The sequence below is a fragment of the Oryx dammah genome, unplaced genomic scaffold (assembly GCF_014754425.2).
Source record: "Oryx dammah isolate SB20612 unplaced genomic scaffold, SCBI_Odam_1.1 HiC_scaffold_10, whole genome shotgun sequence".
NCBI classification, from domain to species: Eukaryota; Metazoa; Chordata; class Mammalia; order Artiodactyla; family Bovidae; genus Oryx; species Oryx dammah.
In genome coordinates, this window is record NW_024070194.1 from 46,747,060 (window position 1) to 46,761,617 (window position 14,558).

At 40.2% G+C, this 14,558-nt stretch overlaps 1 protein-coding gene across 3 annotated transcripts in view; it reads right to left on the reverse strand.

Annotated features, from left to right (window-relative positions):
* ODAD2 (outer dynein arm docking complex subunit 2) overlaps positions 1-14,558 on the reverse strand; it is a 162,122-nt gene that overhangs the window by 97,385 nt on the left and 50,179 nt on the right. For all 3 annotated transcript variants that reach the window (XM_040248019.1, XM_040248017.1, XM_040248018.1), the window contains one exon: positions 14,336-14,483. In XM_040248019.1, the coding sequence (XP_040103953.1) occupies positions 14,336-14,483 (148 nt within the window). The remainder of the gene's footprint in view (positions 1-14,335; positions 14,484-14,558) is intronic.

Consider the following 14,558-nt stretch of genomic DNA (forward strand, 5'->3'; position numbering starts at 1 on the left):
GCGGGTGAGACCTGGTGTGGTGATGCAACCATCACAGCCATCCAACTGGCTTCCAAGGTCCTCAGCAGTTTTTCCTCCAAACATGCCACTCACCGAGCGAGAGCCATGACCACTGCCAACGACTGTTTATTAATGATGACGGGGGGCAGGCACCCAGCGCGGGGCTTGGCTCAGAGACACTTTTTGTCTCTCAGGAGCAGAAATGGTCGAGAGTCAGAGCCCCAAGTGAGTGGCACAGAATCACATAAGCTGATGTAGTAAAACATATTGCTTTGCCTTCTGTTTATTTGAAGACTGATTTTATGCTGAGATTCGGCACTCTTAAGCCTGGGCTGCAAGAGATGAGAATCAAAAGGAAACTGCAAGGAAAAAGAGAGAATACTGTTCCAGAAGAAAAAAGAAATTAGGCTCAGATTGTTGGATTGCAGGCTTGCTAAGAATTTTATTTTATTTTTTTGGTCAGGAATGGTTAAGGAACAATGCAAGGATTCCCTACGCATTTTTTTTAAATCACCATGGAACATTTACAGAAATTGATGATTTACTGGAATGTTACAGCAATGAGGAAAAGTCTGTAGGAAATGTAACAGTCTTTCTAGAAAGATTCACAAGAATGAACTGAATAATTATGGTAATTAATAACAGTAGCTCAGTAAAGTGACTGGATACAAAGGAAATATTCAAAAATGAGTAGCTGAGAATAACAAATCAAAATATGTAATCTGAAAAAAGTTCCCATCCCAGTATTGGCAAAATAATAGTAGTAAAAATATCTATGAGCGAATCTCACAAGAAATGTGCTGCAAATATATGCAGGAAAAGCTATGAAGTTTTACTGAAGTATAGTAAAGATTAAATAAGTGAATGGTCATACTATATTTCCTAATAGGATAATTCAACATTATTAAAACTGTAATTTATCCAAAAATAATTTACAAATTAATGTAAGCCAACCAAAATCCTAGCAGCATTTTTTAGCTTTTTTTTTTTTTAAAAAAAACTTGGTTCTGGAATCATTGTCAAGATGATCTGGAATGGAAAATATGCAAAAAGTAGTTTAAAATATTTTAAGAAAACTCACTGGCCAAATATTTAAATATACCAAAGCTATAATAATTAAAACAGCATGGGAATATCCAAATAAATCAATGTAGGAAGATCTGGACACAAAGTCTTAAAGTGAAATGACAGTATTTGATAAAAGAAGCAACTCAGATTACTGAAGGAAAGAGTGGCTGAACCTGTCATCTGACTTTGACATATGACAAATTGAGAGAAACTGGCACATAACAAAGGATTAATTTGCATCAAGAATCAAAAGACATCCACACAGGGAAACAGGCAAGGTACACAATACAAAACTCATATGTTAACTCATGTGTCAATCTCACTAACAATCAGGAACATGCAAATTCACATAAGATACATTTTTCCCCCTATAAAACAAAAAAAGACTGCAGGGTAAAATTTATAACAGTAAATCTTAATCCTAGTTGAGTAATTTTAATACCCTGGGGAGATTTTAAAGACTATCAATGCCCAGACCCCATTCCAAACCAATTAAATCCAAACTTCCATGAATGGTACCTGGGCATCAGGTCTTTGTTTTGTTAAGAGCTGGGCTGATTTCATTGTGTGTCTGAGGTTGTAAACCTTTGATGTTATTACTGATAGAGTGTAAATGGATGTTTATTTTCTGAAGAGAGTTATCAATTTTTTATGTGGTTGATTACTTTTCATTATATTTCCCTCTAAAATAAAAAAATGCAGTACTTCTCCAACTTCACTGTGCACATATTCTTTTTTAAAAAACACATCCTTACTGAGGTATAATTGATATACAAAAATACTATATATATTTGATGCACACAATTTAATGAGGATGGACACATTCATATACCTGTGAAACCAGCACCACAATCAAGACAATTAATATACTCATCAACTCCCAAAGTTTCTTTATGCCTCCCCACTTTTTGTATGCTAATGGAGCATGGCAACCCGCTCCAGTATTCTTGCCTGGAGAATCTCATGGACAGAGGAGCCTGGCAGGTTAAAGCCCACGGGGTCACAGAGTTAGACACGACTGAAGCGACTCACACATGGCACAACACAATGTGAGATCTCCCTCTTATAATTTTTAAGTGTAAACAGCATTGTTAACTACAGGTACAATGTTACAGAAGTTGTTCACCTTTCATAACTGAACTTTTACACCATTGAACAACAACTCCCCATTAGAACTATCAACATTTGAAATGTGCATACTCTTTCATGCAAGCAATTCTATTTCAAACAACTCATCCTATGGAAATACATACAACGTCCGAAGCATACATAAAAATATCTGTGGCTGAATCATCAGAACAAAAATTGATTTGGGGAGAAAACCTAAAAGGTTACCAACAAGGGAATTGTTAAATTACTGATATATGCATAATGAAATACTATGGAGCAATTAAAAGGAGGAAAGTAGATATGAAAGATCACCAAGACAGAGTACAAAATATTAAGACAAAAAGTACAACGTAGAATCATAGTCTGACTTCATTTTATGTATGAAAGTTACATATGTGTATGTATACACACAGACATCTGGAGGGCGTTCACATTTATTCTTTTGTGTGGCTTGAATAGGTACAATGAGCATATGTCAATGTGTTATCTTATAATACTCTAAATACAGAGGAGATAAAGGATGGACCGGAAGAGGAACACAAGCCTCTGACAGCCTCTGTGTGTCACAGAAGTATCAGCAGGGCATTGCCAGCCAGACCAAGAGCTGGATTAGGATCCACAGCCCCTGCCAGCAGGAAGCTCAGAGGCTAGTGGATGAGAAAGGGACAGAGGATTTCTAGAAATATGTGAAATGAAACATCATTTATATCAAATCTGGTACCTCTTACTCCTCAACCCCTACACTTAGAAATTCTTCAGCATTCAAACTTCTGTAACATGTGTTTTTAACCCCAAAAAGTGAAGCATCTACTGGATTACATAAATCGGGAACTAGACATAAACTTCTTTTCTCTATTTAGCCTCTCAAATAACTTTGGGTTGGAAGGCATGCTTTGAGGAATAAAAAATATTGTTGTTGCAAACACATCAGTCAGTAAATTCACTGAACAGATCTGTTACATTTTCAGATCATTACACAAAACTGCCTTAGATATCAATATTCTTTCTAATCAAAAATCATATGAATTGCTAGATGGCAGTGTGTATGCTCTAATTATGCTCTAGCTGAACTAGTTAGTGGTACATGTTCTTGAGAGAATGAATAGAGTTAAACCTTAAGAGAGACCTCCCTAGAGATTTTTCATATTGTCATTTTTCAGTAGTTAAGTGGATGTGATTGCATAATGCGAGCTAGGGGCCATACACATGGTTACGATTCAATGGTGTATTTACCATAGCCATATAGTTATCTTTGCTTTTTCTCCACTCTTTTATTTATGATTGCCCAGAGGCAAAGCAAGTTTAAAGCTCAAAAACTGAAAACAAGTTACTGCTGTATCTGTAGAGCTCAGAGGGTGAGGCCCCTTCACCACTTCCACCGTCTCTTCTGCTATAAAAATAAAAGATGACTAATCCTTTCTTAGTGGGCATTATACAAGTCACACATCTCAATCTGAATAAGTGAAATTCTTAAACTACACTATGTAGCGGTTTCTCTGGTGGCTCAGACAGTAAAGAATCTGCCTGCAATGCAAGAGACCAAGGTTCGATCCCGAGTTGGGAAGGTCCCCTGGGGAAGGGAATGGCTACCCACTCCAGTATTCTTGCCTGGAGAACCCCATGGACAGAGGAGTCTGGCAGGCTGCAGTTCATATGGTTGCAAAGAGTTGTATACAGCTGAGCGACTAATACTTCCACTTCACACTATTTAAGAAAATGTACATGCAGACTCTGCTGAGTAGGAATTTCATTAGAAAATGGAATTGAAATATCTTCTGATGAGTATCAGGGAACTTTTTTTAAAGTCCTCCCACTCTTTTCATCTTGGAGACTATTTTCAAAATCAACTCATAACACTGTCAAAACATATGTATTAACTTAAAGCATGTTTCTCAGGAAAATGGTACTAATTTTCCTTCTCAACTACTGGAGTTTATCTGGATGCATAAGCAGTGACCGCTGTTTCCCATTTTTGGAAGATTCTTTTTAATAATAATAGCACTGCTCTGTCACATTCTTTTCCATCTTTTTAAGTAAAACCCTAGTGTACTCTGATACTGCCTCCCAAAAATGAACACTGAATTCCTTTGTGCAGAAGTAGTCCATGCGTAACCAGTCACTTACTCAGAGTGAAAAAAAAAAACCAAACATGAGAGAAAATAGGAGGAGAAAATAGTTCAACAGTGAGGCCTTTGGGTCCCCTGGGCTCTGAGCTTCTGGACAGAGGGACAGAGCAACCAGGCAACGAGCAATAACCATAGACCCTGGACACCTTCCCGGCCGACAGCCACCTTCTGTGTGGCCTGGAGTGAAGTATTTCTCAACTTTTCCACCAATGAAACAGGGATCACACTACCTGCCACTCCATCCCCAAAACCAAGTAATGGGAAAGGAATTTAATTAACTGTAATTGACACAAAGTACATCAAAATTCCCCTGATGAAAAACCATATAACTCCCAGCTTCCACTTAGGAGAACTTTCTAACCAATGAAGGTCACGTGTGTGTGAGTGTGTATGTGTGTGTGTGTGTGTGTGTCTATGTGTGTGTCTTAATCAATTCGTGGACGATCATGCAGGAACTGAGCCCCACAAATGCAGTCTTTAACAAAGGTTTTTAAGTCTGAAAATGTCTTTGCCAAGAATACTCCTCCAGAGAGGAAATCGAGACATTCCAGGGAAGGAGCCTGGAAAGTCTCTTCAGAAGCCTCCTGGGATTTCTGATGTGACATCCTCTATTAATAGATGTTGCCCTGAAGTAGAGTCCTTGTCACTGCTGAGCTGGGGGAACCACCATGTATCTTCACATCTCATGGCCTGAGGATTCAGAGCTTGTGGATACATAACAGAAGAAGAACCATCAAGATCCCTGGCTCACGTGAAAGGTGAAACCAACACAAGTTTAATCACAGAGAATAAATAAATTAGTCACTAGCTCTCACCAACACATCACGGATGGCGGAAGAGGATTAATATGTGATGCTTCGCCATGATCATAAGCTGCCACTGAGCAGCCTACGCCACCCACTCTCTGCTGAGTGACCTGTGATCAGATGCCACGGTCACCCTTCTAGAACTTGGGAACAAAGTTGGCCCCACAATCATACTCTAGGCTGATACCACATTTCTGAATTTAAAAAGCCCTTCTTTCCCCAGCCTTCATATATCTAGCTCTTCACAGTGTTAACATGTAGGAGTTATCAACTGAAGGGAAAAATGACTTTAAAATAAACATTTTTTCTCTTATTGCTTTAAACTTTAATTTTTTGTCTTCCTTTAATTAATCTTTTTAATCCACTAACTGGTTGCATAAAATTACCAAATAAAATTTTACCCCTTTTTTAAAGACTTTTTTTTTAATGTGGACATTTTTAAAGTCCTTATTGAATTTGTTACAATATTGTTTATGTTTTGTTTTTTTTGGCCACAAGGCAATGCAGGATCCTAACTCCCTGACAAGGAATCAAACCCACACCTCCTGCATTGTAAGGCGAAGGCTTAACCACTGGACGGCTAGAGAAGTCCCCAAATGTTACTTTCTTTAAGATTGAAAAAAAAAAAAAAAAAAAGACCAAAAAAAGCAATCTGCTTATAAGGTGGCAAACTAATATTTAAAGGCTGCCATTTAACATAAATATTTTGATTCATAAACACTGTGTTAGTTGTATGCACTAATTCAAGCACTATAGTTTCTGATTAGCTTGTTAAGAGGTCACGTTCAATCATGAATAAAAAGACACAAACAGGCCCATCTGCTCCACGTTTTCCTAAGCCTTTCATTCCTCTACCAAAAAGGTAAACCCATTTCTAACGAATAATTGGAGCATCAACCCTTTATTTCCAACTACTGTATGGACCTTTCTATTTGGATATTTCACTCTCTCCAAACTTAATCTGCACCACCCCAGACCCTCCTGAGAAACTGGCCTGCCTTCTCTCTTGGCCCTTTCCTGGCTGCTTCCAAGAACACTACCCCATTCCAAGGCCCCAAACACTCTCCATCAGGGCCACAGGTCACTGGCTTCTGGTCTTTCCACTGGAATTCACTTTTCAAACCACCTGCTGCTGAACTCAGGTTTTTAAAGCAATGCTTTTATCTGCCTGCTTCCCCAGGGTGGACGCCAATCAAAATCTCAGGTGCAGAAACAGTCATCCTGCAGGGAGGAGTTACACCTGGGGAAGCGGCCCTGGGGAACACACCCTGGATTCCTCCATTAGGGCAGCAAGTTCTCAAGAGTAAGTCCAGAGGAACAAAGCACTTCCCAGTAGGGCTCCAAATCTGCTCGCTAATGTCATCCCAGATGAGCCTGGGGCTACGGGGGCAGAGGTCTTATCCTCAAAAGACATCCCTCCAAAATGCCCACAGGGTAGATAAAGCAGGATTTTACAGCCAGCCTCTGAGATCCCTTCCAGCTATCTAAAAGTTCACCAACCATTTTCTAGTCTCCTCTATGTTCTCTCGAATTTCTTGATCCTATAGTTTTAAATTCCATATCCAAACCACCTTCAACCCACAAAGAAATGGATTCCAACAGGCTTTCAACTCTGGATCCAGAAATTCATTCTTCAGTTTTAAGGATACTTACACCAAGGCAGTAACACTGTGTGGATCACAATAAACTGTGGAAAATTCCGAAAGAGATGGGAATACCAGACCACCTGATCTGCCTCTTGAGAAACCTGTATGCAGGTCAGGAGGCAACAGTTAGAACTGGACATGGAACAACAGACTGGTTCCAAGTAGGAAAAGGAGTACGTCAAGGCTGTATATTGTCACCCTGCTTATTTAACTTCTATGCAGAGTACATCATGAGAAACGCTGGACTGGAAGAAACACAAGCTGGAATCAAGATTGCCAGGAGAAATATCAATAACCTCAGATATGCAGATGACACCACCCTTATGGCAGAAAGTGAAGAGGAACTAAAAAGCCTCTTGAAAGTGAAAGTGGAGAGTGAAAAAGTTGGCTTAAAGCTCAACATTCAGAAAACAAAGATCATGGCATCAGGTCCCATCACTTCATGGGAAATAGATGGGAAAGCAGTGGCTGACTTTATTTTTTGGGGCTCCAAAATCACCACAGATGGTGACTGCAGCCATGAAATTAAAAGACGCTTACTCCTTGGAAGAAAAGTTATGACCAACCTAGATAGTATATTCAAAAGCAGAGACATTACTTTGCCGACTAAGGTCCGTCTAGTCAAGGCTATGGTTTTTCCTGTGGTCATGTATGGATGTGAGAGTTGGACTGTGAAGAAGGCTGAGTGCTGAAGAATTGATGCGTTTGAACTGTGGTGTTGGAGAAGACTCTTGAGAGTCCCTTGGACTGCAAGGAGATCCAACCAGTCCATTCTGAAGGAGATCAACCCTGGGATTTCTTTGGAAGGAATGATGCTGAAGCTGAAGCTCCAGTACTTTGGACACCTCATGCGAAGAGTTGACTCCTTGGAAAAGACTCAGATGCTGGGAGGGATTGGGGGCAGGAGGAGAAGGGGACGATCCAGGATGAGATGGCTGGATGGCATCACGGACTCGATGGATGTGAATCTGAGTGAACTCCGGGAGTTGGTGATGGACAGGGAGGCCTGGCGTGCTGCAATTCATGGGGTCGCAAAGAGTCGGACACGACTGAGTGACTGAACTGAACTGACTTGAAAGGAAAGTCATGACCAACCTAGATAGTATATTCAAAAGCAGAGACATTACTTTGCCAACATAGGTCCGTCTAGTCAAGGCTATGGTTTTTCCAGTGGTCATGTATGGATGTGAGAGTTGGACTGTGAAGAAAGCTGAGCACCGAAGAATTGATGCTTTTAAACTGTGGTGTTGGAGAAGACTCTTGAGAGTCCCTTGGACTGCAAGGAGATCCAACCAGTCCATTCTAAAGGAAATCAGTCCTGGGTGTTCTTTGGAAGGACTGATGTTGAAGCTGAAACTCCAATACTTTGGCCACCTCATGTGAAGAGCTGACTCATTGGAAAAGACTCTGATGCTGGGAGGGATTGGGGGCGGGAGGAGAAGGGGAAGACAGAGGATGAGATGGCCGGATGGCATCACTGACTCTATGGACATGAGTTTGAGTGAACTCTGGGAGTTGGTGATGGACAGGGAGGCCTGGCGTCCTGCAGTTCATGGGGTTGCAAAGAGTCAGACATGATTGAGTGACTGAACTGAAGTGAACACCAAGGCAGAGGTCCCCAACCTCTGAAATCTAATGCCTGATGATCTGAGGTGGAGCTGATGTAATAATAATAGAAATAAAGTACACAATAAATGCAAATGCTTGAATCATCCCAAAACCACCCTCCCATTCCTGGTTCCTAGAAAAATTGTCTTCCACGAAACCTTTCCCTGATGCCAAAACAGCTGGGGACTGCTGCACTAAGGCATATGAAATGTAGATCTACTTATAATTATGATCTTTTAACATTTTATATCATGTTACTAAAGAGTACCTGCATACATGTGTGCTAAGTCACTTCAGACATGTCCGATTCTTTGCGACCCTATGGACTGTAGTCTGCCAGGCTTCCCAGAATTCCCAGATGGGATTCTCCAGTCAAGAATCCTGCAATGGATTGCTGTGCCCTCCTCCAGGGGAACTGCCCAACCCAGGGATCAAACCCTCATCTCTTGCATTGGCAGGTGGTTTCTTTACCACTGGCACCATCTGGGAAGCCCCCAAAGAGTACCTACTTATATTAATACTATTAGAATACTTGTGATGAAGAAATCCACATTTCCAAGCCACAACAAATCCCCCAACTTGCCGCCTATCTCACAAAGGTGTTCAATACATTTCTGATTTAGAAATGAGTAAAACTTGCTGTATTTTTAGAGCGTTAATGTGGGGTATAGACCTTAACAACTATCTCCCCCAATCACTAATACTCATATATAGAAAAATATTTTCATTGCAAGATTTTGAAGCAACCATGAATGGGGAGAAGATAATATTCATACAAATGTGGCAAGGAAACAATACATCTCCAAGGAGAAGGGGGCAAGAAAGGGAGGAGAAGGGAGAGCAAGAGAAGGTGGAGAACGACACCAACAGCAGAGGGAACAGCACTATTCTCAAGGAGCTGAGAGTGAAGGATGGTCTGGCCCTTTGGGAACCTCATTTTGTCACTGTCCCTCCCGAGCAAAAGATGGAGAGGCAAGCCTGTGCTCACTTGAACACATACTGCAAGATTCAGAAATGAGATTAATCAGCTGTAGCTAATAAGATAGACAAGCTGGGAGAAGATAAGTACAGAAGGTAGCTGAATAAGGAGCTTATTACTTCATTTAGAATTGAAGCCCAGAGTCATCAGTGATGTGGGGGAAAAGACATTGGAAGGTTGGTGAATAAAAATGCAATGTATCCATTAGTTTAAAAATTAAATTGTGTTCTAAAACTCCAGATTAAAAGAATATACACAGATGTAAAATGTGCACGTTGAAATGGATGTGTGTCAAAGCCAAATTATTAAAGACTTAGTCCCTTTATCATGTGCCAAGATCTGAGCTCATAGCTCTGGATAAATACTAAGCTGTATCATTCATTGGCTTGTTTGGGTATTAATGAACTCATCAAAACTTTTTCAACAATCACAGACATTGCTGTACTTGGAAAACGGTAAGTGAAGAGTCAACTCAACATGAACATTTCTCTGCTGGATGAAGTCTAAATTTACATAACTTTGTCAATTACAGTATCAGGTTTATTTATTTTGAGATTACCTAGAGACATTCACATTTGCATTTCATAGATTTTTCATATCCTTTTGTGTCTCCACAGAAAAACATTTATCTGTGTTGAAAATCCTGAAAGCTTTTGTAGATATACTTTTTCTTTTATTGGGTATGTTAAGAATATTTACCTGTGGGGAACTATAATAATTTCAAGCCATTTACCGTCTGGCCAAAAGTATCACATTTGCACACGAGTTACTGAGGGGTAACTTGTGTGAGTTTGAGTAGCACTTCATCAATACACGCTTTCCTGAGCTGTTCTGGGAGCGCAACAGTGCACCTCTTTTTGATCCACCACTGTATGCATTTATCCCAAATAGCTGAAAAATGCAAGCTCCTGGCGGTGTTCATGGGGAGGATACTGTGGAGGATGTGGGGCACCACCGAGCCACGGTCTGCCCCTTATGTCCTTGGGGAGGAAATTCTTTCTGTTCTTAGCACCAGGATCAGTTACACTCATTGGCAAGGGGGTTGTTTTTACCTTATGATGGAAAGAGTCCCTCACTGTATGAACTCACTGTATTTCTTCCTTTTATTGGTTACCAGAATCTTAAAGCAAAAGCTGAAGACCATCTGTGCAGGTCATTAGACTCCCCACCTTACGTTGTTTATAATAATAATGTTTGTTTATAATAATAATGTTGTTTATAATAATAATTGCTAACAGGGGCTGAGCCCTTCATGCTAAAGCACTTAAATGTGTTAGATCTCACCTAATACTAATAATAATCCTAAAAGGTAAGATCTTTTATCCTGCCATCTGGAACAATTAGGAGACCAAGCTTACAGAGGATGGCCAGCACCCCCAAGGCTACTGAGATAGTAGGCGGTGGAAGCCCAACTCAGTTGAAGACTTGTTGACATTGAAGGTCATGTCTCTAACTGCTCCATTATTCTGCCTCCTGACCTGGCTGATACTTCAGCTGTTTGGACTCTTTATCTCCTTTTATTAATGAAAAAAAGTTAACAGACCCAAATTCTATGCATAACACCAGGGCTCTTCCAAATCTTCTTCCAGAGGCTGTGTCCAAGCCTCAGCGCCTGTCTGACTCAAGTGTTGGTGGCAGAGATCTCTGCAGCCAGAGTGCCCTCAGATAACACACTCCTTGTGCGTAGAGGCCATGGGTGGCCCTGTGACTCAGGAAAGATCAGGAAGGTCTCCAGAGTCTGGACATGGCTGCCCTGCCTGCAGGACAGGCCACTGTGTTGATTGGGTGGTTTGTGCACAAAGACTCCTGCCAAGGTGGGGGCAGAACTGTAGGACTGAAACGTCAGTTTGTGCTCCACAAGACTGCCTCCAAATTCCCAGCAAATGTGAATCTTCCAGATTCCAGAATAAGAAACTGGAATTCCCAGCAGTGCTCAGAAATTCCTGAAATCATGTTACTTCATATGTGTTGCTAAATTTTATTTACATGCAACTAAATAATAAGGATGACTATAATGGTAAATTATTTCTGTAATAAACCACAAGTCTTTTTTTGTGATAGAAATGCTAAAAATTTCAGAGGCTTTTTTGTAAGAAAAAAAAAACACTATACATATTACAATCCCATGTAAAAGTGATCTCCACCTGATATTTGATAACAGTAAACTCTAGAAGAGGGAATATCACACAAAATAAATGCTAAAGAAAAGCCATTTAAAAAGTTGAAAGAAAAATGTAAAATATTTATCATTTATAAGATATTCTTAAAATATAATTTTAAAATACACAAAGCAAAAGCGTCAATTTTCCTAATCAATAGTCTTGATTTGTATTTCAGTACAAATATGCTCGATGTTAAAAAATTTTTTTCGTTCATTTTGCATTGACAGCAGTCAAATTGTTAAGAAGCTTCCAAAAGCAGAGCCAAGGTGGGCATTAGGGTTTGCCTCATATACCCTCATTTTCTTTTTCAATGATGAAAATATTTTATCTGCTTGCCCTGATTTAACCATTGAGGTTAAATGGTTTGCTAATTATCATTAGCTAATCAGGTCGTTTGCTAATTCAGATTTAAGATCAGTTTCTGGTATCACGATGGACTGCTGCACAACCCACATTCACATCTTCCTCACTCTGCATTTCTTCTGTTAAATTACTTGCAAAGAACAAACTGTAATACACAGTATACACAATATAGTGAATATTTAAACACTGAAAAAGTGTTCGAGTACATCTAAATGACTTACTGTTCAGATTTCCAGCAAGTTCAGCAAGGCTACAAGAATCATAGGTGAAAATTTCACATTTAATGACTTATGTTGCTTCACAAATTTGTTATTTCTTAGAACACCACTAATAGGATTTGTGTAAAGGATATGATGCATATAAATGCACTATTTATTTCTGCAAGAATGACTCACCATCCTGCACATACACATTCAGAGCACGGCAATAAGTGAGGCTGACCACCTGGGCTGGGACCACTTTTCTCTCACTGGCTCCTGTCCTGATGCCTGGAAACGTCTTCTTCCACCTTTGATTCTGCTGCCAGAATTTCCTTTTTCTAAACTTTATTGAGGGATAACTGGCAAATATAATTGTATATCTCAGCAGTCCTCAACCTTTCTAGCACCAGGGACCAGTTTCATGGAAAACAATTTTTCCATGGACCAGGATGGCGATGCTTTTGAAATGATTCTCATAAGAAGCATGTAACCTGGACTCCTCACATGCGATGCTCACAGTAGGGGCCACACTCCTATGAGAATCTAGTGCTGCCACTGACCTGACAGGTGGCGTACCTCAGGTGGTAATGCAAGCGATGGAGAGCTGCTGTAAACACAGACGAAGCTTCACTCACTAGCCTGCTACTCACCTCCTGCTGTGTGCCCAGGTGCTAACGGGCCACTGACGGATACGGGGACCCTGATACATTGGGAATCCTTGGAATATCTAATGGGCACAGTGTGTTGCTTTGACAACCACAGACGAATGGTTACTAAGATAATCAACTTGTCCTGCTCTCCATGATGTCAGTAGGTTCCTTTGAATCTGTCATGTCTTCAGGAAGATTATCAAACTTTAACTGTCAACTTTAATTCTAATTTCCCATTTTCCCAATTTCTTGGCTAATTTTTCTCAGGATTCAGGAAAACATAAAAGAATTTTCTGAGAAGTACTTTAGAATTGCAGCTGAGATGATGCCAACAGAGGAAGTGGACATATATTTTTCTTTTAGGAAAAACTTTTTTAGCTTACTTATACCTACCAGACTGCTCACCTGGCGGCAGGGAGGAGCTTTTCTGAATTCATGAAAATGTGCATATAGGCTGTTTGAGCTGTCAGCTTGGGATGACCTCAAAGGTACAGGAAAAGTACCCTTTAGTAATTTAGGAGTCATATAAATTTGTTTAAATATGCAAAGCCTAGCAAATGCAGGAGGACAAGCTGAGGTAAGTCAGAGTGTTGTTTTCATAAGGACTTCTGGGTGGTAACTTTAGACAGGGCCTAGCTATTACCAAGGAGAAGGCAATGGCAACCCACTCCAGTACTCTTGCCTGGAAAATCCCATGAACAGAGGAGCCTGGTAGGCTGGAGTCCATGGGGTTGCTAGGAGTCAGATATGACTGAGCGACTTCACTTTCACTTTTCACTTCCATGCGTTGGAGAAGGAAATGGCAACCCACTCCAATGTTCTTGCCTGGAGAATTCCAGGGACAGAGGAGCCTGGTGGGCTGCCATCTCTGGGGTTGCACAGAGTCGGACACGACTAAAGCGACTTAGCAGCAGTAGCAGCTATTACCAAGATTCACTGTCCAACATCAGAAATTAACATTGATTTGGGTTTGAGCAAATAATTTTCCTTGCCCCACCCTTATTTGAGGACTTAAATACAATATTATATGGGTCATTTATTATTACAAAATGTTTTCACACATGGCATCTCACTTAAGAGAGTAGCAGAAACAGACCAACATATATTTTAAGTACCTACAATGTATCAGACACCACACTACATCTTTCAAGTGTGTTTTCTCAGTCCCAATAATCCTAGAGTGGATATTACTAATTTTACTCCATGGGTCGGGAAGAGTAAGGCTGCAAACCATACTTTTCAACAGTCACAGATGGTTAGCGACACAATCTAGAATTTAGTCTAAGTCCAACTTCAAAACCCCTTGCTCTTTCCATCATGTCATATTGCTAGTCACACATGGTGTAAGTCACAATATCTGATGGCTGCCATGGTCCACTGCCTTCTCCCCACCTAGCGGAGAGGGCTGGTACTAGGCAGCCCAACTGCTCCATGAGGACAAATCTCACTATCCTCAGAGTAATAAGACCTTCCCATGTGCACACTTAAATAATAATAGGGATAGTTACTACCCTTACTTGAAAGAAATATATAGTAAACTTGAAAGCAGAATATATATTTTTGGGAAAAAATTTAAAATAAACATTGCAAATACAGTATAAAAGGTTTGTCTCTCACCTTCAAATATTTCACCAGCTTCTGAATTTGCCAATATTCTGATGGCAAATCTGCATTTGCTTCCTGACGATGATCAGGTTGTTCTTCATCTTCCTCACTTTCTGAGGAGCTGTCACTAATAATTTCCTCAATCTTTTCAACACTCTTACTAGGAACAACAACATATAATAAGTATGTTTATGCTACAGTATGCTTATGTTACTATTTCAGCAACATACATTGA